A 21,405-nucleotide genomic window follows, 5' to 3' on the forward strand; every position below is an offset into this window, starting at 1 on the left:
TCAGTCAGAGTCGAAGAATATGCATTAGTGTGTATGTCTATATTCAATTCCAGGAGCTGGGACGCATGCCAGTCCCCATCCCGCGTCGTACAAAATTTGATGTAATTTCCTTCGTCACTTCGTACAGTCATCAAAGGTTTCCAGCTTTCAGATTCAGATTGATCGTGTGCATTTTCTTCATCGCCACAATTTGAACGATGTCCTTTCCATTTCAGGTTCATGCCTTGGCCGAGTCCTTTCGTCTGTGTTTTCTCAACAGGCCTTTCGTGGGACTAAGACTTTGTTTCCCCGGCTCTTCTCCGCTACGGATGTCTGGTGTTGGCGCAGGACCGTCCACACACGGTTGCGCTTGCGGAGACGCTGGCACGGCCACGGGCATCGGGCCAGGATGATTATGATTGACCACATCATCAACATTCATCACCCAACGCATCCGTCCTGTGACTTGAGTCATTTCGTCCAGCTTTCGACTTACAGCTTGGTCGTTGTGACTCGCGGCCTCACGGAGGTCGGATATAGCGGCATCGATCTCGTGTCTGTAAGCTTTGAAGTTGGTGGTTAACCTCTTATTGAGTTCTTCGAGCCGCGAGATTGTCTGCCGTTGTTGCTCGGCGATGATTTCCAATTTTTTCCGCCTCTCCAAATCATCCTCCTGTCGCCGCAGAAGGGTGTCGAAACTGCCTCTGATTTTATCCAGGCCACTTTGGTGTCGGTCGTAGTCTACCTTCCGGCATGCGACAATTGTGTCGTACTCAGATTCTTTTTGCGCGGCAAGGGCTTTTGCCTGACTAGCTTGATCTCGCCACATCTCTTCGCTAGAGGCGGCGGCGGCAGCCTGTGCCTCTGCCTTCGCCGTTTTCAACTTCTCCTTTTTGAGTTCTTCCCTTAAATCTTCAACTTGTCTCTCCTTTCTCGCCAACTGTCGAAGATTGGCCTCGTGAGACTGTTCGTAGTTGCTATTTCGATCTTGCAAGGATTGGTTCCGTGCAACTAAGACCTCATTTGTTTTCTCGGCCTCCTCGTGCCGCATCTTGAGCAATTGTTTCTCACGGCGCAGTCGGTCAATATCTCCTTGTAATCGCTCGATCACTCTGCCTGATTTGCCTGTCCCAGCATGTCCGATCGCGGACGACCAAGGCGTCGATTCAGATGAAGGAGAGGATTCAGAAGAGGACATGACTATGGACTGATCAGGAGAGCCGCAAATGAGTGGACCAGGCTGAACCGTACCTGAGCGCATCATGGAGGCACTGGCCACTCTTCCAGAAGGAGGGCGGACTCCATTCTGAGGACTCTGCTCCTTAAGCAATCCATTGACTTCAGACATAGTAGCACGCACTTTCACATCAGAGGAGAGGGTCGATGTAGCTTCTGATGCCAGATTTGGGTCAGCATGCATCGAACGAATATCTTTCAAAACAGGATGGAAGGAAACTTTATGTTGTGTTGACGGCATACCAACGTGAATATCCGACTCTTCAGACTCAGATGGAACTAAGGGCACTGGAGAAGGACTGAAAAGGCGAGACTTGTTCCTCATGACATGCCCGATCGGTAATTTGTGAATTCGAGATCTGGCACGTTCTGTGCCTGGGGGGTTCGGATCGAGTCAAAACGGTCGCAATGCAATCAACCCGTTATGGGATATTGATGGGTGTGCGAGTGCTAGTGACAACTTCGGTGATCTGGGCTGGTTACATAATTTTCGGTTCACGCAAAGGAATGAAGAAACGTAAGAGTCTCCTTTCACAGGCTGACGGCAGCAATATTTGTTTGAGATCAGCCTGCGGCCTGTGGAGACAAACAGGGGACTTTGGTGCGCGCCGTAAGCATCGCCCGGGATTCTCGGGCGGCTGGGGAGAAGACGCCAGCGGGACGCGTCAACGGCAAGCTAACCAGGTTAATGCAATGTAAACTTCAGCCAACGCGTCAATCAAAACCTTCCCCAAAGCCATCCGCAATCGACTTTTTCATGACTGGTGGTGACCACCTCACGCCTCCATGCCTCAAGCTCTCAAATTGCATTCAGAGCCCCTCGCAGCACAGGCCTTTCGGAGACCGCATCGTTAATGTCAGGGGGGCACAAAATGTCAGACGCAGTCTCCCCCAAGAAGCGACGCACAGTCACGGGCTCTCGCTACTGGATGCTATGGCTGCGTAGTAGAATCCCATTGGGCATGAGGATGCAAGAAAGTGAAAGATGAACCGCTGATTAATTGAAGGGCCTGCACACCGAAAAGTCGACCGAAGAGTATCGAGGACTTTGTGTCATATGGTTGCATATATCTCGCTTCTGTAGCTGGTGCCATGGATGAGATCTGGTGATTTCCAAAAATGTCTTGTTCTTAACGTCCGAGAATTACATCAATCAATCAACAAGATTCATGTCGAGCGAATCCAAAAGCCAACTCAAGCACATGACAGCTGCGAACAATCCCGTCACGCATGGGGTAGGGCTTCCTGGCCTCACTGGCGCTGGATGAGGCTTGGTGATGCGAGCGGTGGGCTCCTAGACGTGCTGGAAATGGTAGAGGAACTATGAAACGGTTAGCCTCTCATGTTGACTACTACCATGAATCCGTACTTGAAGGCTGCATTTCTGGGAAGCGCTGTCGGTGTATCGATTAAAGCAATGTCGGTATTCGCGATGCTTGACACGCTCGGAATAGAGTTACTTGATGCTATTATGAGATAGGAGATGGGCCACTTCCTCCAGCGATGGAGAACTGACCACTGGAGTTGATCTCATCCTTGGCCCTTGGTGATCTGGAGCGCAATCACTGAATGGCCGATGTCGACGAATGATCTGATATACGTAAATGGGAGTTGCGGACGTACGAATCAGTGGCAAGGGACTTTGAGACATTCCACAAGAAAAAATTCATCGGTCGCACCGTCGGCCAGGGTATCAATCGTCTTCAGATCATTTGGACCGCCCTGTCAAAGTGTGATCGTTACGGGCGAACCATCAACTGCAATGCTGCCAGAATTTAGTACAATTCCTCTCTTTTTATGAGCCCATGGACCAACTTACAGGATTAGCTGGTAGAAGAGAAATCACCTAACGGCTGAGAAATATACTGCACTAAAAGATGAGCAAATCCTAGTACGATCTTTCAGCCTCGTTGGGGTCTGTGACTTCTTTTGGATGCTTGCGCAAATTCAAGTACCGCATTCAGAACTTCTCGATTGATTCCACCATTGCTTGCCTTATCTTGCCCGTTCCGAGGCCGCCCTCCGAGCATGGTTGGCAATGCTGTTTAACGCATCACCTACCTTGGTCCGTAGCTGTTGACTTAATTCGCGTAGCCTCGGGCAATCCACCCCCACATGCACCACAGTTTCGATAGCCTCGACGCCGGCGATGTGTCGCCGGCTAGCAGATGGGTTTGATGTCGCATAAAGGGTGCCGTATGCGCGCAAGCTTCACTTGGCTGGAGGACCCGCGTCAACTTCGTTTCAAGTGCTTGCCAGAGAAGGTACAGAGGATTACAAAAGCGGTTTCCACCCAAAGGACATTCTAAAAGATTCTCCTGGCCAGGAGTTGAGCACGACTTGCTAGATCTAGTCAAGCCTCATCCATTCAACTCGCCAATCATGCTTGAGTACGATAATCGACTATTTAAATCCCAACCAAGAAGACATTCGTCAGACCAGCAGTTTCTAGACATGGCAATGCAATACACGATGGACAAATGACCGTGATAACAATCCCACATGAAAGCTGAATATGTTTAAGACTTCGTCCATTTTCTACCTTCTATTTTTAACCCGCACGTTATGTCAACGAGGCGTGAACAACATGAGAAGCATCACGAAGCGGCTGATGCTTCAAAGGCAGAACGTGCCCGGCGAGGTGTTAGGAAAGCAAAAAGGCAAAACTCCGGGCTAGCTGACACCTCTAAAGCTAGCCTTTTCAAACAGAGTCGAAGGTGGCAGAGAGCAGACTACTTTCCCTAGATCCGTTCGGGTGATGCCACTCCTCGCATCATTTCAAACCGGATCGCAGTCGCTGCTTCCGATAACACCCCCGCAATCCTCGACCGATACTATAACTAAAAATGATGGAGACAATAAAGTTGGAGGAGCAAGCACAAGATCAGCAGGAGCTTGTAGCATGACAAGAGGGAGCACCAAAAGAAGGGAACGAAACGACACTCCGCGAACCCGAGGTTGCAGAACTTGTCATTCAACTGAACCCAGCGAAGGATAAATCCGTAAACCTTGAGAAAGAGATTGGGAGAAGGACAATACGATCGCTCGATTGCGAGAACAAGTCAAGATCGCTGAGACTAACCGTATTGACCAAAACAATCTGTCGGAGGTGGAAGTCTTTCGCGAACAGGATGAGAACCTACGACAACTCTACGATGAATAGGAGAGAGAAAGAGGGGCTAGAAGAGCAACTCAAAGGGAGCAGAGCTGAGGTCAAGAGGTTAGAGTGGGAGCTTCAAGACGGTCAAATACGAAGAATAGGGCGAGATGTCCACCATCTGCAGCCACCAAATCCGACCAGATGGGCAACGAACAGAATGCGCCAACGGCCGAAGAGCAGCGCGAGGAACAACTTATGATGGAACATGTTTCACAAGTACCATCGGAAACAACCCCAGACCCCAATTCTTCAAGAAGGCACCGGTATTTGATGGAGTTGGCCTGCAGGCGGTTCCTGAAAGGACTTTAACCAGATTGATATGCTAAAACGAAGCTTTGGGATTTTCTTCGGCAGGCCGTGGGTAGTACTCGATTGTGGGGTCTCACGCAGCAGAATGACATTTGCTGTAAGGTTGTGCCTGGAGGATGTTGCGCGTTTATTTAGTACTATAAGATGAAGGCGGATTGCCTTCGCTGGATGGCGATCGCCAGAATTTCATATTCTAGCAGAAAATGACGGACTGACTGACAAGCCTTTTAGAAAATCCATAGCTCCGGAAAGAAAAGTGCGAGCCCCGCGAAGTACAGATACCGTCGTTCCGCCGAGGCTATTCTCCCTACGCGTAGTAGTTTAACCAAGACGTATGGTGAAGGGGTATTCCCGCCGTCGTTGCTGCCACGCTTTGTTGTGTAGGAAAAGCGGTGCTGGATTCCCCTGAGGTGTTCGCTTTCCCGACCGCAGACTGCGTTCGACACCACGACACCTCATACCCCTTTCCGAATTAGCAGATGCACGACTGGTACGAGTGGGAAAGAAGAGGAGTACATCATCCTCGACTTGATGCCACGTCCCTGTAGCAGAAAGTAGAAGCAAGACCAGGTGCAACAACACATTGGTTCCCACAACAAGGCGGCGAGAACAAGGATTTTTGGCGGTCCAGGGTGCGTTCAAAGTACTCGTTTGAAAGCTAAACGCAGGATGGCCGCCGAATTGACCGTTGCTGCGGCCTTTGGGGCTGTTATCGTTGATCGCCTTCTGTGCCACATGACCCAAAACAGCTCGTACCATGGTTCTGCTTCACATTGCCTCCCGAAACAACGATCTTGCGGCTCTTGGGATACGAGAAAGACACGTCGGTGCGTCTGATTCGACAAAATGCTGCAGCTAAACGATAGAAGGACCAAGTCCATTGAGGCGCATACACCAACCAAAGCTGAGCCTACTGCCTTACATCGTTTACCTTTTCATCATGCATGAACGCATTTCAGCTGCAGCATCTTGCCAAGTTCTGAGCCGCCTGACCGAGGGAAGGAACAGTCGAGTTGAGTGACTGCCATATATGGGAAGCCCAAAGACAACTATGCGCTACAACTATGCGCTCGGCAGCCGTTGTTTCCCTTACATGCCATAGCCTCGTCTGCGATTTATTCTTTTCGACCCTTAGACCGAGATCGAATAGTCTCTGTGCCCATGGATCCCGGACGAACACCCACGCCCGAAGAAAGACTTCGGCGACAAAGACATTTGGTACAAAAGTTGATTGACGATGCGAAACATATTGGTGAAATATTATCGCAAGAAAGACAAAAACTCAAGGACCTTGAAATTTCACATGCGGGCGATCTCGATAGCAAAATCAAGCACCTGCGGATATCAGGAGAACCTCCAGACCTCGAAGGTACGACTGGATAGAGCCTCTCAAGGATTCTCCTCAATGGCAGATGCTGAAAAGTAGACCCAGACATTCCCATGAGGTCACCGACCATACTCCCGTCGACTCATACAGAAATTGAAGGCGACAATAGTGTCCAACTCGACTATGCACCGGGTGATACGCGATTCAACCCCTATTTTATGGCGAAGTACGGGGCGCCCTCAACGGTTGACGCTCAAAAAAGACCACTGGCAGTGATATTCGATATTGACGTTCAAAGATTTGTGGACCAAGAGTTGGAATCTGGCGACGATCTGTGGGATCTCGTCATTGTATCGGGACTCCCTTCGACAGGCTTGTCCTGGAGTCTGAGTCCTCCCGTTGCCACCACCGTGGGAGAGTATTTGTGTCGCCGTTGGCCGGACATCTCGGAGCTCATGAGACTGATAATTGAACGTTTAAGTGGAAACCCAACGCACAACAAACCCGTGGCCGAACAACAGTTGGCTACTTCTGTTCTAGTTGATCCAAAATCTCGTGACCCTGGGTCCAAGGTTATGGTGCCTGCCAAAGTTGAGAAGACAGCCTTACCATCCAGTGGTCGCGACGTCGCGACGGGCATCAAAGACAAGCAGAAGAAAGGTTGGGTTGTGACAACTGGAAACCAAAGCAAAGCCTCAACGGAGACAAACACCTCAAAGAACCATGACAAGTCAGCTCGATTTGAACCTTGCTGGGAGCTACGACCAGCTGAGGATCTTATTGGTTTGACAGTCTCTGCATTTCGAGATACCGAGGCCAAAAATCCTGCAGAGCTTCTGATGTTCATGTCTGGATCAACGCCACAGCAGGCTGATCTTGTGGAAGCTCTGGCATGGCTATCTGCGGTGCTCTGCAATGTTCCAAAACAGAAGTTCCCCAACGCCTGCAGCGTTCAACTTCGGGAAATTATTCGGAGTGACCACACGGCCTTTCAAGTCTCTCTTTCGCATCAGGGAATGCATCTGAGAGCAACTGGAGATTGTTGGGCTTCATTGTTTCCCAGCACACCTTGCACTGTTGGATTTCCAGTATGTGCTCCATCAGACCGCGCCACTGGACTCGATCTGTCGTTCGAGTTAATGTGTACTCTTTGCGGCATTGAGTACGAAGTCGTCGAGAACGGAGGCGTTGTTCTCTATGGCCAACAATCAGTAGTCTATCCGGTTTTCAAAGAGAATAACTGCGTGCAGTGGCACTTCATACCATGTCAGGACACCTCAATCATTAACCACGCGCAATGGGGTCAGAGGCTATTGTGTGATGACCTGGATCTACTTCGAAACATGCGCAGGCATCTCCTTGGGCTATGGAATCAGCCAGAGATTACTCTGGGATCTGATTGCATTGATTTCTCCAACCCCAAGCTCAAATATTCCGGTGCGAAGCCAATGAACAACCTACTCACCAAAGACAACATTACCGTCGGTGGCGCTATTTCCCTTCCAAAAGTATTGACTCTGAATGGCGCATACAATTTCAAAATCGCGAAAACCCGCAGAAACCAGTACATGAAGAACTTTGAAGGCAATCTACACCGAATGATCAATTCTCCGGTCATTCTCTACAACCCTGTAGAGAAGCGAGCATGGATGGTATCTTTTGTTAGTGTCGTCCTTCATCTTGCACGATATAGAGCCTGGCTGCAGCGCGAGCTAGGATTTCGAATTCCAGGGTGTGTCGCCGCAGCCGACGGAGGACGTGCTGCCTTTGGAAGCATCCGCGAGAATTACAGATCTCCGTTGAAGATTCCCATGGAGAACGAGGAGCTTAGCGAAGACGAGCGCAATCTGACTATCAGGGACTACATAGAGGATGTTCTAGCTTCGCTTGACGTTGCTCGGCGCGAATCTTCAAGAACAAGAGGAATCTTCCGGGAGAGAATTCTGGGGTTCGAATTTGCGGATATTGCGAAGATGAAGGAAAATATGACCATGAGAAGGTGTAATTTCGATGCAGTGGCTACTGGTGAGTCTATTCACTGTTTCAGGAAAAGGAAAACACCCAGGACCTCCACACGTGGATTCTTACCTATTCACAAGTCACCGCTAACCCTTTCTTTGGCAGGCTGGGCACCCCTACTGGATGCCGTCAGCATCGTGCTTTTCTATGATGGGCTATCTGATCCTATCGTTCCATCTACCCAGTCTCAACGGGCGTGGGAGAGGGCGGGCCATTGTGGTCGGACAATGTGGCGAAGGGTGCCCGAAGGTTACAATATCTTAGCCGCATCCTTGCCATGCCTGGACTACATGAGCGAGCACCTCAACACGGGACCGAATATACGTCGCTTGAGCTATGACTACTGTTGGCATTCTCCATGTCCAAGGCTGTTCGACCTGTGTGCGAGAACGCGACACCATATTTGCAACCGCCTTCAGGAGCTGAGACCGGATGGTCCTGACGTTGTTGGCCCTATTTTGTCAGACGAAAATAGAAAAAACGCCGCCGTGGCTTTCAGGTTCTCCACTGACATGCAGACAATTCAAGACCATAATCCGCCAGGGGTGGGATATACTCCGACACCTCCAGGGACGCCTTCCAGGATACCTCCAACACCGTTAGCATCTCTACCGCCCGCAATAAGGGACGGGGCCTCGCTCGAGCCACCTCTGGATACTGTGGGGCTAGACCGTACTGATACACGTCGCGAAGCACGATTGGCAGATGAACCGGTGGCTGCTGCCCGGACTGAGAGAGTACGAATTGAGCCGGGAGGACAGTCACATACGGAAATGCGTCATCCCGGCGCTTCTCGAAGATCGCGAGGTCCAGCCCGAGAGCAACGGAGGGTAGAACGTCGAAGAACAGCCCGAAATGGCAACATAGGACAGAAGTCCCGCTCGGGCGGATTTTGGCTATTTGGAAAATGACTCCCGCAAGCAGGTATTGGAGCAACGATGGACGATAAAGTGTCCCAGAGGGAAGGACGTACTACCTAGGCACATATATTTTCTACCACAGAAGGACGAGATTGAGAAGAGCTGGCTGAGTTATCACCTTATCGAGGATAGGCGCTTCATCCGTCCTGTTTGATATTTCGCGCAGGTGGGCATCCCGACGCAAGTCACCTTCCACCTCACAAGGTTCCGTCTTTCCACGGGTCCAGAAAATCCCGTGAACAGCAAATGTCACCTCCCTATTTATCCCAGTCCACCTCACCCTAATAATTCACCAAGCGTTCTTGGGTTAATACCGGCGTTTGGGAGGTAGGCAGGAAAGCTGTGTGTCACGGTAGGTCAAAGACGAAATAGCCTGTGAGCTTACTCATCATGTAGAACTAACAGGCAAGACCAAAAGGTGTTTTGTCCGGATAACTCTCAAAGGCCACCGAAGGCCATCAGATTTCGATTAAATGGCGTTGGTTCGAGGGGAACGACCACATGACTATGGGCGGCTCTTTGATAAGCTTGGGGCATACATATGTAGACGGCACCACGCAACTCTCTCAAGTGAGAAGGCAAGCAAACCAGCCTTCTCCTTACCCTGGGCTACAGAACATTTTGAAAGGGCGTTCGTCTGTGGTAATGAAGGTGAGCATGCATTGTCATCCCTTAAGCATTCATTGGGAAATTGAGAGTCTGACGAATGGTATTCGGCTGTGAAAAAGTGACTGACTAGTGTTTGACTCTTACAGAACATGGGCGAGCTGAGAAGTCTGTCAGGACAGTAAGGATATTCAGGGATATGTCATAGCTTGTGACGCTGTCCCATCATGCTCAAAGTAATTGGTCAATTCACCGGGAAGACTTACTGAGATTTGGAAAGTGTTTGCAACAGTCTGTAGCCTCGTTGTAAAATCTTCAGATTTTGGCCGTTTGAGGCCGCCGGCCAGCTCTTCAGAATGTTCGCCGTGGAAATACTTCGTCCGCCCGTCAGCCGTATTGCCAACTGCACCGTCACACCAGCCGGTTAATCAGTCACGTCTATGCGGCTGCGGGGCGCCACGTGGTTTGTCCTCAATGACGGATCCCTGCCACTGCATCGCACCATACACTGGAAATCGATTTCTCGCGTTGGTTGGGATCAATGACTTACTGGACACTGATATCGAAAGTCCGAAGAGCGAAGTGATTGGCACTTCTTGACCAGCTGCTGTGCGTGCTCTCCGATTCAAAGTTTTGCGCAGCGACGCCTGCGGCCAACGTGTGGGTCATTGAAATCTCGCCGTGTACCTGACCTGACGGGTAGCTTTCTGGATGCAGAATCGACACATGGGCCGGATTGAATTGAGCATATGTCCCAATAAGATTCTTAGCTGTCGCCCAGCTTATGACATCTTCAGGTGCATCGCCCATAAAGAAGTCAATTGCGAAACTGGTGTCCATAGGAAATCGGTCCACAACCACCGTAATGGACTATTGTCTGTCGAGGTTGTTCACATTTAGGTTTCGTGTCATCTCGAGCGTGATGTGGCTAAACGAATCAGGAATATTTGCGGATCTCTCCTTCACCACGCGGCTGACGGTGGCATTAGAAGTGGGATTGTACTGTGAGTTGACGTCTCTGCGGACATTATCAGCCGGCTCTGATGGACTCAGCTTCCCTGTCTGCGTATTCTGTGTAGCGCTGGCCGGTTGTCCCCGAGTCAATGAAGCCGACTGCCTCGTAGTATGACCTGTATGTATTAACCGTCGGGTCGACGTAGCTGTCAGGGTTCAGTTTCTGCCACATGGCAAAAAGGCGGTCGACATTGGCGTGATGCAACCAGAAGACAGGATCACAACTCGCAACCTCTGGAAATTGCATGTGTCCAAATCCTCCGACACTATGATGTATGTTGTTGTGGATGGCTTCAGTGTTGTTCGCTCTAAGCCATTGGCCGCCCGGCCGGGTGCAGGAAAATGCTGTGTAGTTGAAAACTTGATAGGTCAGAGATAAAATTCTGCAACAGAGTTCGGTCAGTATTCGACCACACGGCTGTTTGTGAAGTGTCACTCACGTAGGAGCATTCGCCATCAAAGCTGCGTTGCTGTGGCTTGGTTGCTGTCCTGCGTATTTGAGCTCCAACAGCGGACTGTTCTTGGAGAGTTTGCCATCTAGGACGTCTGTCAGCAAATGTTTCGATCACGGTGGAGGTCATCACAGGTATACAGGATCCGACGATGGAAATCCGTTGCCGGTGGTATCAGACTGAAAGACGTAGCTGTAAGGATGGTTGGCTGACTACGTCTGGCAAGACGGGATTAAGGGCCCAGTTCCAATATGGGACTCGTAAGCTGAGGACTGCATCTTGACACTCACCGCGCCGTTCATCGGGGAAGGCGGTCGCTATGTCTTGAGCATGCACCCAGAGTATTTGCCGTCCACAATTAGTCTGAGACATCGAGCAAATCAATCTTCACAATAGACGGACTTCGAATAACGCCACGTATGGTCGATGCCATGTTGGAAAAGGGGTCGCTGCATGCATGCAAAAGCTTGGATAACTGCCAGTCCCATTGACCCCGTCCCATGTGATTCGAGGGAAGCCATGGATCCTTAATCGAGTATGAGCCTCGGGCATGGGAAGTGGAAGAGTGTTGTGAATGACCCGATATCTGGAAATAGGAGAGCGGGTCGGATCGATTACTCCCCTGGAAAGCGATTAAAGAGAGAATCAGTAGGTCGAAGGGTGCGCCCGAGTTTGCGAATGCGTTGATTCGTATCTCCACGGGCGGGCTCCTGTGGTCCAATCAATGCCTCTTTGGGCCCTGGTGGTCTTGAATGCTAACCAACAATCCACGAGAACGAGTATGAGGACGTGGCCGAATAGAATGAACATGGCTGGCAGGAAATCAACGGTGCAGTGTGGCATGGACAAGGAGAGCTCGCCGGTCCGGCGCGGATTCTTCATAAATAAAGAAAGTATGGAAGTCACGACATCACTTCGGTTCTCCATCTCCTGAGTCGAACTGGATTTTGATTGTTAGAGAGTCCATCTGCAAGTACCTTGGGCCAGCGACTCGGGCAGGTGCATCCGTTGCAAAGCCATTAAGGCGAGTGTGTCCAGCACTATCACCTCGATTCCATCTGAGACCCCATACATATCGATCCTCCAAGGAAATTGGGTTCCGTCGTACTATCGGAATGCAGGAACGATGTAAGGGCATCAGAGACAAAAGAGGGCAACTCATGCCATTTCAGGTAAAGCGAAGCGGTAACATATGTCCTACAAGAGCTTGCCGACAGGATAAATGGACCAATTTCGTTGGATGGTATTCTGGTGGGAGACGTCGCCAACGAAGGTTTGCAATTGGTTTTGCCCGACGCCGTCTTCCGCAGCCTCCCCCGTCCACCGGCTCGTGCGGAGGACCTCGAAAGCGGTTCTTGACACCATCTGTGAACAAAAAATAGACGCATTCCGGCAGAAACAGTGCTGACATCCCACGCAGTTTCCTCCTCTCCCTAATATCCTTTTCCTCCCGTTTTAGCAGAATCCGCTACGAAGAAACTCTCGAACAACTCATTCAACACCATCATGGTCAACTATACTCCCCCACCAGAGGATCTCTCTCGACTCAACCCGATCCAAAGATACATGCAAAAGGGTTCACTCGATAGGCAAGACTATGTCTGGCTGTTCATCCTTGTTCTCGCCTATTTCACGGCGCGACCATATATCCAAGAAATGTTCAAATGGTGGTTCAATCACGACGAACTGAAAGACGGAGAGCGTGCCCGCCATGAATACCTGCAATCAAAGGCAAAAGTTGAGCCCAATATCATTCGAGGAACTGAGTCGCAAGATCCTATTACGATTCCAGAGAAGTCTGGAGACGCTACCACCACGGGGAGCAGCCTGGACAAGAGAGACAAAGCTATGAATCGAAAGACCAAAGAAAAGTCCGTAGCAGAAAAGTTATTGGATTGGGACGGCGAGCCGGAGAGAGCGCCCCTCGAAGGAGACAAGTCAGACGTCGTCGCCTGGCTCGATAAATGGTCCAATGAATGAACGAAGGCATACTTGACTCTACATAGACCGATCTATCGCAGAAGCCCCAAGCTGCGATTCTACCCACTAGATCCGAACCGGCGGTGTCCCTGGCTGGAGTTTAGTGCTTTCCGCATTCTTAAGAGGCCGACTTGAAAATCCGTTGGGATCGTGGAGGGTTTTGAGGCCCCAGATGCCAGCAGGTGCTGTTGAGGTACCGACAGATATCAGCAAGGTCTGATCTCGCTACGGCTCATTGATCCGGAGGGACGATTCATCTCGAATCGCCCGTCCTGGTCCATTCATATCACGATTATATGTCTCCCTAGAGTGGGAATTGCTTCACCACCATTGCCATGAACTCATCTCGGTGTTGGCTTCTGACCGTGTGAGACCACCAGGAGATGGTGATGCAATATTCTGTGGACGTACATTGTGAACAGCACAATCAACAATTCTAGCACTTGACGGCCGAGGTACAGGATAAATACAGTAGGGTTCAATTCTAAGCATTTTCGCAAGTTTCCTGTAAGGAAGTTCGTCGCCTCCTCGTCCGCAAGGCTGAAGCCTCGTGTCGAACACCAACAGGAGGACCGGGCTTGGCACTGATTTGGAGACGTTACGGGATCCTGAACTTGGCCACGAATCATCCAAACCATACGTCTATCCTTCATACAAACTTGTTTTCCTTCTTTTCCTGGCCACCATGGCCGCTTCCACGCCCTTGGATCCTTTCCTTCGTGGAAGCACCAGCAAAAATACCAGGGGTCTGCTCCGAATTATTATTCTGTGCACCATTGCCGCCGCAGCAGTATCAGCCCGCTTGTTCAGTGTAATTCGTACGTACAATTTGCGGAATCTTCGAATGTGATGGATATGGAAGGCCATTTACTAATTGGAGCATCCAGGATTCGAGAGTATAATTCATGAATGTTAGTAGCCGCACCCTCGCCGCCCTCCGCATCCTATGATCTCCTCTTCCTGCAACGTCGAAAGTTATTTCGCAGCCTGAGATCGTCACTGACGACCTGAAACAGTTGATCCTTGGTTCAATTTTCGCGCAACGAAATATCTTGTGAAACACGGCTTCTACCCTTTCTGGGATTGGTTCGATGACCGTACGTCGAGTGCGAGTGATCGGATGGATATACAGGACTGATGAATTCTAGGAACATGGCATCCTCTTGGTCGAGTTACCGGTGGAACACTCTATCCGGGCCTCATGGTCACCTCCGGCGTCATATATCATGTCCTTCGCCTCTTGTCCCTACCTGTCGATATTCGAAACATCTGCGTCCTCCTTGCGCCCGGCTTCTCTGGCCTCACAGCCCTTGCCATGTATCTCCTGACATCTGAAATGTCCACCTCACCGTCTGCGGGTCTTTTGGCTGCCGCGTTCATGGGCGTCAGTCCTGGATATATCTCGAGATCAGTTGCGGGCAGTTATGACAATGAGGCCATTGCCATCTTTCTACTGGTGTTCACGTTCTTCCTCTGGATCAAAGCCGTCAAACATGGTTCCATCATGTGGGGAGCATTGGCTGCGCTATTCTACGGATACATGGTTTCCGCATGGGGTGGATATGTGTTCATTACCAATCTGATTCCGCTCCATGTATTCACCCTCATCCTCATGGGCCGATATAGTTCGCGACTCTACATCAGCTACACCACTTGGTACGCTTTGGGCACATTAGCAAGCATGCAAGTTCCATTTGTTGGATTCTTGCCGATCAGAAGCAGCGACCATATGGCGGCTCTCGGTGTCTTTGGCCTGTTGCAGTTGGTTGGGTTCTTCAGCTACCTCAGGGAACAACTGCCAGGAAAGCAATTCCAGACACTCCTGGTGGCTCTCGGCGGAGCGATCTTTGGAGTCATGTTTTTGGGACTGATTGCTCTCACGGTCTCTGGAATAATCGCCCCATGGAGTGGCCGATTTTACTCTCTCTGGGATACTGGATATGCAAAGATACACATTCCCATCATCGCGTCGGTTTCGGAACATCAACCTACGGCTTGGCCCGCATTCTTTTTCGATCTCAACATGCTCATCTGGTTGTTCCCGGCCGGGGTGTATATGTGTTTCCGGAATCTCCAAGACGAACACGTCTTTATCATCATCTACGCAGTTCTCGCCAGCTACTTCGCCGGTGTCATGGTTCGTCTAATGCTCACTCTTACCCCCGTAGTATGCTCAGCTGCGGCACTTGCGCTTTCACATATCCTAGACACCTACCTTTACCTTCCAGCACCCGTTGACAAATCCTCGGGTGGCGACGCCGCCAGCAATGGCTCCGCCAAAGCGGGCAAGACCAGCGCCAATCCCCCTCTCCGCTCCGTTCGACATCCGCTGGTTGGAATCTATTCTATCCTGTCGAAGTCTCTGATCACGTCAATGGCAACCGGCTTTCTTCTTCTGTTCGTCGCCCATTGCACATGGGTGACTTCAAATGCCTACTCATCACCATCGGTTGTTCTGGCATCCAGACTTCCCGACGGATCACAGCACATCATTGACGACTACCGAGAGGCATATTATTGGTTGAGACAGAATACGCCTCATGATGCAAAGATCATGTCTTGGTGGGATTATGGATACCAAATCGGTGGCATGGCTGATCGCCCGACCTTGGTGGACAACAATACCTGGAACAACACGCATATTGCAACGGTAGGCAAGGCCATGAGTTCCAGAGAAGAAGTCAGCTACCCGATTCTCCGCCAACATGACGTTGACTACGTCCTGGTGGTTTTCGGTGGCCTTCTCGGTTACAGTGGTGACGACGTCAATAAATTCTTGTGGATGGTCAGAATTGCCGAAGGCATTTGGCCGGAAGAAGTGAGAGAACGAGACTATTTCACTGCACGTGGCGAATATCGGATTGACGAGGAGGCGACCCCAACCATGAAGAACTCTCTGATGTAAGTGAAAACGTGCTTTCTCCGACCTCAAATGACCACTTACTAACTTTTTCTCAGGTATAAAATGTCATATTACAACTACAATCAATTATTCCCAGCGGGCCAGGCACAAGATCGAGTCCGAGGCTCGTCCCTGCCTGCCCAGGGCCCTGAATTGAGTACCCTAGAAGAAGCGTTCACAAGCGAGAATTGGATCATTCGCATCTACAAGGTCAAGGAACTGGACAATGTTGGCAGAGATCATCAGAGCGCTGTGGCTTTCGATAAAGGTCACAAAAAGAAACGGAAAGCGGGCTCCAAAAAAGGCGTGAAGGTGTTGAGGGAAGATTAGGTAGATGGGGCATGGGAAATCTTGAAAATGTGCGCAGTTCATGCCATGTGCGGCGATGTGACGATTATCCAAGAAGCAGAAATAAAAGAGCTCTGGCTTACTTTGTCTTGTATTAAAAAAGAAGGGGGAAAAGGGTCATTTCTTCAAAACACTCTCTGGGTTTGTGGTTGAAAACCTGAGATTGCGTGTAGAGCAAAAAGTATATTGGCCTCTTTGTGTTCTCTTTCAGTAGGTAATTCTTGTAAGGTCAGGACAACCCTGACTTGTGGTGACTTATCACTTCTCTTTCTCAAGCGATGTCCTTGCCGACCGACACAACACGACCGCACCATCGCCAATTTTCCATCCATTTTAAGCAGAGTCATCGAAGACAAACAGGTCAAGGTACCCTCCTATCTCACAGCAAGAACTCCAACGCCCTTCCTCGCGTTCTCCACGGCCTTGCGTAATGCCTGTTCCTCCACGTCCGTCCATTTGACGCTGAGTTCGTTCCATTTTCTCACCTTGAATTCTCGCCGATATTGTGCGTGCATCTGCTGCAGCCGCAAAAGTGGTCGCATATCGCTGGTGCCGCTGTATGTGATGAGTAGAGCACCCGGTGGGAGGGAGGTGAAGATGTTGAGTAGGTGCGTGAGTGTGCGGGTAGCAGCACGGAGGAGGTCTGGATTAGGGGCGGGAGGATCGGTTTGGGGACGAGGGTGGGAAGGATCGAGTGGAGGCGGAGGGGTGTTCCAGCCTTGCACGGTCTCCAGGTCGCGAAGACGAGCCCAGACGAAATCCACGCCGCCAGGCGGTATTCTTTCACCAGTGCCTTGCTTCTTTTCATCTCCTCCATCTCCAGTTCCATTGGAAGCACCTTCCGACGCACTGGTCACCAGAGAGTCACCATTGACGGCCCTATACACTCCTTGTACAATGTCTTCATCATTCTCACATGCGATTTGGTACGTCGTGTCTTTGCCAAGCCCTCTCTCGGGTGTGCCGTATTCGACGATCGCCGTTTCTCTCATCTTCCCACTCCCATCTGTCCTGGCACTCCGGCCTATTCGTCGAAAGATGCTCTCACCATTCGCGTCCAATGTCCCCCATTTCGGACCCTTTTCGCACTTGAGACGCACGAGATCAAGAACGGCACGGGCATCTTCGACGGAGTCGTGACCATTGGCACCCTCTTTTTGGATCTCACGCTTCAAATATCTGTTGGCAAGGAACTTGAGGGACGATCGCAGTGGCAGCCCACGCGGATGTGGATAGATGATGCTCGTGTCGACAATGAACGGGTGCGTGAGCTTCAGGGCGTTCAGATCGGATTCGAGGGAGTGGCCGAGCAGGATCGTGTCCGGCCCGAGCATTGACAGCAATTCGCTTTGGATGTCTTCCAGCGTTGTCGTGATAGTTTTTAGGAGCTCTTCTGTGACGCCCGAGTATTGTGTGAAGTAGTCCTTGATAGGCAGTGACGGCTTCACGAATTTGTCCAGCATGGTTGTGCCTTGCCAGTTAATCACGGAGATGCGAGCCAGAGAGTACTGGTCGTCGTTGGTCAGTACCATTTCGCAGTCTATGGCGTAGACTTTCAAGCCTTGAGTCAGAGGATCGGACTGTGAAGACGGGGCCGGGGCTGTCGGCTGAGAGACAGAGACGTTTGTGTCGACCCAACCGGATGAGATGGATTGGAAAGTCCGTTCCCGTCGTTCCTTTTCTAATTGTGCATCTTTTGGATTGATGAAGGCTGCCGGATGGACTGGGTATTCGGATTCTCGTAGTTCATCGGCCGAGTGAACGAAATTGGCAATGGGAGTTCGAGTAGCCTGGAAGGATTTCTCGTTTTTGGAATTACCCCTTTCCTTAGTATCTGGAAGAGGTGCGATGAGCATACCTTGCAAGGGCGAATGCACCCTGCTCGATCTGGAGTCTCCGGGGGCTTTCACTTCGATGATATGTTCCAAAAGACGACTTGCCAGGTGCCTCTTTAGAACGCCATTCTCAGTCGGGTCGAATTCGTCTGGCAGCGGGGTGCTTTTCGATGGAGTGTTTGCTGAGGGTGCCGTTCGGTCTTGAGCATCGGAATTCGCTTGAGACTGGTCAGGTTCTCCGCCATGTGCGGCCTCCTCGTGTGCAAGAACACGGTTCAATATCCCTGATTCGTCCAACATGTCACGGTCCAGGCCGGGGATCATTACAACCACTACCTTCTCGATTTTCCGGGAGTTATTCACAGCGAGCCACGTAGGTGCAACGCCATCGGACAGCACATAGAGGACGAGATCTTGCAACGCTTTGAGCTGTACGCGTGCAGGCTTTGTATGTAGGAAGCTGATACTAGGGTGGTTCTCCGAGTCTTCTTCATCGATCTTGCGTCTCTTCTTCTTTCGTGAAGACTTTGATTCAGCAACTGTCCATTTCGGTTCAGGCTCACCAAGTTTGGAGGCGTGATAAAGAGCTTTGGTGTCTTCTAAGCTCATTCTGCGACCGTATGGGGGATCTGCCGGGAGAGAATGAGAGGTGGGAGTTTGATCAAGTCCAAAGTCTGGTTCCGAGAAACCTGCATCTGTAGAGCTTCGTTTGCTCCCACTGATCATCTTTGTCTCCCACCAATTACAACAGCAGGCTTGAGGCTCAAAGACGTTTGAGAAAAACAAAAGGGACAGGTGGGGCCTTCAAAATGGTATGACAAGATTTGCCTGCGAAGTACGTATTACATAATAACTCAATAAGCCTGAGACGGTTTGCGGTGCCTCAGGCTTCTGGGACTTTATAATCTAGTAAGGAACCTTACAATTCAAATACCATATGCTTTGGACAAGGGGAACTCGACACTAGGAGGATTAGTGAACAATTTGATAGTCTCCCATGATCTCCTCCATCATGCGTAGTATTGGAGGTCTGTCCTTATCCTAAATCGGGACTGTGATGAAAGGCAACATGGTCAAGCCCTTGAATCCAGACCTGCATCTGACCATCTCCTCCTTGGTCATGGGCCTGGGAACAGTAAAAAGCTTATGGTATCAACCTACTCTGAGTCTCTAACCTATCAGAGAGATGAATGTTCTTGGGGCTGAGAGAGAAAGATTATCGCAGTCCTGTTGGAGATCATTCCTCCATTCACCTGGTTGCATCGAAATGTGGGATTGTCTCTCCCATTCGGGACTTGAATCCAGAAGCAAGGTGACGAGACCGAGATATGAGCACAAAAGAGCTTCTTCTCCGTCTATTGTCCACATAAACACGATGACAACTATTGCCCTTCCCGCTTGTGTTTCTTCTGTGCTGCCTTGTATGCTGCTCCACGTCGACTGCTCCTTGTTGTTGGTCTCCTTTTATGTCTGTTTTTCGATAGCACGGGCTTGCCTTGGGAGGTATTGGTAGCACGGTGACCTTCGAAAACGAATCCTCCCTTGGGTTGACCATTTGTGCGCACTGACCTCGTGTCCAAGATGATGCCGCCTCTTCTTTTTAATGAACTCCCGTCATTTGACGTTGCTTTCGATCCATCAAAAGACGATTTCTGCTTCATTCGCCTTGCACGCATGACTCGTAATCTTCGTGGCAGCATCGGCGGGAATTTCTTGTCGTTCATAAGAAGAGCGTTTTCTACGCTATTCCCGCTCTTGAACTGGATATAAGCAAAACCTTTGCCCACCCGGGTCTCTTGATCTCGAACCACGCGTACACTCTCCACCGCCCCCGCCTTACCGAACGTTCGCCAAAGACCTTCCTCCGCATCTGCAGGCTCCTTGGCTGTTGGCCGTCTCTTCTTCGGCCCATCAGCATCTGCCTTTTCCTCGACCGCCTCTTCGTTCACAAAACTAAGATTACCGATAAAAACACAACGTCTGTGGTCGATCTCGGTTGGATGGCCCAAATAGTCCACTCGTAGGTGGCGGCCAAGGACCATACTTCCATTCAGTTTCTCAGCGACAAGCTCGGCAGCGACTTCGGAGGTGAAAACAGCATACGCATTTGTGCTAGTGGTCGTCTGATCCATCAGTTCTTTTTTGGCGAAGGTGGCTTTCTTAGGTCCGGAGCCACGTGCGTATGCAGTTGATCGGAAACGAACGGATTCGAGCTTTCCTGGCCTCTTTCCGTGGACATGGGTTTTCAATACGGACCGTAGATGTCTGGTCAACGTTCTTTTGGCGGCCTTTGATTTGATTGCCTCCGTCGACACGTTTCCTAGAAACACCGTTCTCTTCAACTTTTCTCGGTCATTCGCAACTGTGGCAAGAGTCTCATGTTGGGGAATATCGTCGATGGATGGTTGGCTGATTGAACTTTCCTCACTGTCGGAGGATGAGGTCGAGTCTTCGTCAGAGGTGGACCCATCATCAGCAACATCTTTGTCCACGCGCTTCTGACGCTGTTCCTTCTCCTCCTCGCGTTCAAGACGTTTGAAATACGCATCTTCAATGTCGGCCCCGTCAGCCAATCGACGACGTTTGCGAGGTCGGTCGACAACATCCTCGGTCGCGAAAGCAGGGGTCTGCGATTTGCCGTCAATCTCAGAGATACAATTCGAGTCGTCGGAGACGCTCTCCTCAGAAGTGCTGCTTCCAGAAGAAGCCTCTTCGTCGGTAAGAGCGTGCCGCTTGCTTGTGGCCGAGGGCATTGTTGGCTGTGAGCTTCTGGCCGGGATCTTGACTGGTCCAGACTGGCGTTATTCAGTTAGTGCGATCAATATATAGCCCGCTGTAATCAATTTACGCACACTGGAAGCGAACAAAGAAGCAAGCACCGGATCGACTATGTCGGCCTTTGCTTCGAATTGGCCGACTGCGGTGGTTCCCAGCCGGGACTTGGCTTGCCTTGACTTTTCCATGTTGGTCGGGCAGAGCCAAAACAAAGCCTGTTAGAGATTCAAATGTCTGTCTCCCCTCCTCCGGGTTGCCGTAAATGCATTGTGGTCAGCAAAAATTTTGAGAAATGGTCGATGCCGGGGAAGACATCGGCATAGTTGCCATAGTCGGTTTCCCGGCTCTGGCTTCTGGCCGGGGGGCGCATTTCGTTTCTCCACGACGCCAACACCAACACGCTTTAACGGAGTACACCTGCTTTTCAGCACCTACTTATCCATCGCCCTTTGGTCTCTCTCTCCTCTCTACTTTCTTACTCGAACAATCGATACCTGGCAATCGCCTTATCCGCCGAGTCGCTTCAACTCCTCACCCTTAATC

At 50.5% G+C, this 21,405-nt stretch overlaps 7 protein-coding genes across 7 annotated transcripts; 3 read left to right on the forward strand and 4 right to left on the reverse strand.

Annotated features, from left to right (window-relative positions):
• Positions 1-217: 217 nt before the first annotated feature.
• Positions 218-1,327, reverse strand: Z518_09298 (uncharacterized protein; the record flags this gene model as incomplete). Its single annotated transcript, XM_013413254.1, has 1 exon — positions 218-1,327. The coding sequence occupies one exon, from the start codon at positions 1,325-1,327 to the stop codon at positions 218-220; it is 1,110 nt and encodes a 369-aa protein (XP_013268708.1).
• Positions 1,328-5,845: 4,518 nt separating this feature from the next.
• On the forward strand, positions 5,846-8,941 carry Z518_09299 (uncharacterized protein; the record flags this gene model as incomplete). The annotated part of the gene is made up of 3 exons (XM_013413255.1): positions 5,846-6,053; positions 6,117-8,036; positions 8,136-8,941. The coding sequence occupies 3 exons, from the start codon at positions 5,846-5,848 to the stop codon at positions 8,939-8,941; spliced, it is 2,934 nt and encodes a 977-aa protein (XP_013268709.1).
• Positions 8,942-10,586: 1,645 nt separating this feature from the next.
• On the reverse strand, positions 10,587-11,394 carry Z518_09300 (uncharacterized protein; the record flags this gene model as incomplete). Its single annotated transcript, XM_013413256.1, has 3 exons — positions 10,587-10,953; positions 11,011-11,107; positions 11,313-11,394. 3 exons carry the CDS (start codon positions 11,392-11,394, stop codon positions 10,587-10,589), a joined length of 546 nt encoding a protein of 181 aa, XP_013268710.1.
• A 1,134-nt stretch (positions 11,395-12,528) lies between these two features.
• Positions 12,529-13,002, forward strand: Z518_09301 (uncharacterized protein; the record flags this gene model as incomplete). The annotated part of the gene is made up of 1 exon (XM_013413257.1): positions 12,529-13,002. One exon carries the CDS (start codon positions 12,529-12,531, stop codon positions 13,000-13,002), a length of 474 nt encoding a protein of 157 aa, XP_013268711.1.
• Positions 13,003-13,687: 685 nt separating this feature from the next.
• Positions 13,688-16,234, forward strand: Z518_09302 (uncharacterized protein; the record flags this gene model as incomplete). Its single annotated transcript, XM_013413258.1, has 5 exons — positions 13,688-13,820; positions 13,890-13,913; positions 14,019-14,099; positions 14,151-15,903; positions 15,961-16,234. 5 exons carry the CDS (start codon positions 13,688-13,690, stop codon positions 16,232-16,234), a joined length of 2,265 nt encoding a protein of 754 aa, XP_013268712.1.
• Positions 16,235-16,626: 392 nt separating this feature from the next.
• Positions 16,627-18,813, reverse strand: Z518_09303 (uncharacterized protein; the record flags this gene model as incomplete). Its single annotated transcript, XM_013413259.1, has 1 exon — positions 16,627-18,813. One exon carries the CDS (start codon positions 18,811-18,813, stop codon positions 16,627-16,629), a length of 2,187 nt encoding a protein of 728 aa, XP_013268713.1.
• A 656-nt stretch (positions 18,814-19,469) lies between these two features.
• On the reverse strand, positions 19,470-21,050 carry Z518_09304 (uncharacterized protein; the record flags this gene model as incomplete). The annotated part of the gene is made up of 2 exons (XM_013413260.1): positions 19,470-20,882; positions 20,940-21,050. The coding sequence occupies 2 exons, from the start codon at positions 21,048-21,050 to the stop codon at positions 19,470-19,472; spliced, it is 1,524 nt and encodes a 507-aa protein (XP_013268714.1).
• Positions 21,051-21,405: the final 355 nt, after the last annotated feature.

This window comes from Rhinocladiella mackenziei (assembly GCF_000835555.1).
Source record: "Rhinocladiella mackenziei CBS 650.93 unplaced genomic scaffold supercont1.7, whole genome shotgun sequence".
NCBI lineage: Eukaryota > Fungi > Ascomycota > Eurotiomycetes > Chaetothyriales > Herpotrichiellaceae > Rhinocladiella > Rhinocladiella mackenziei.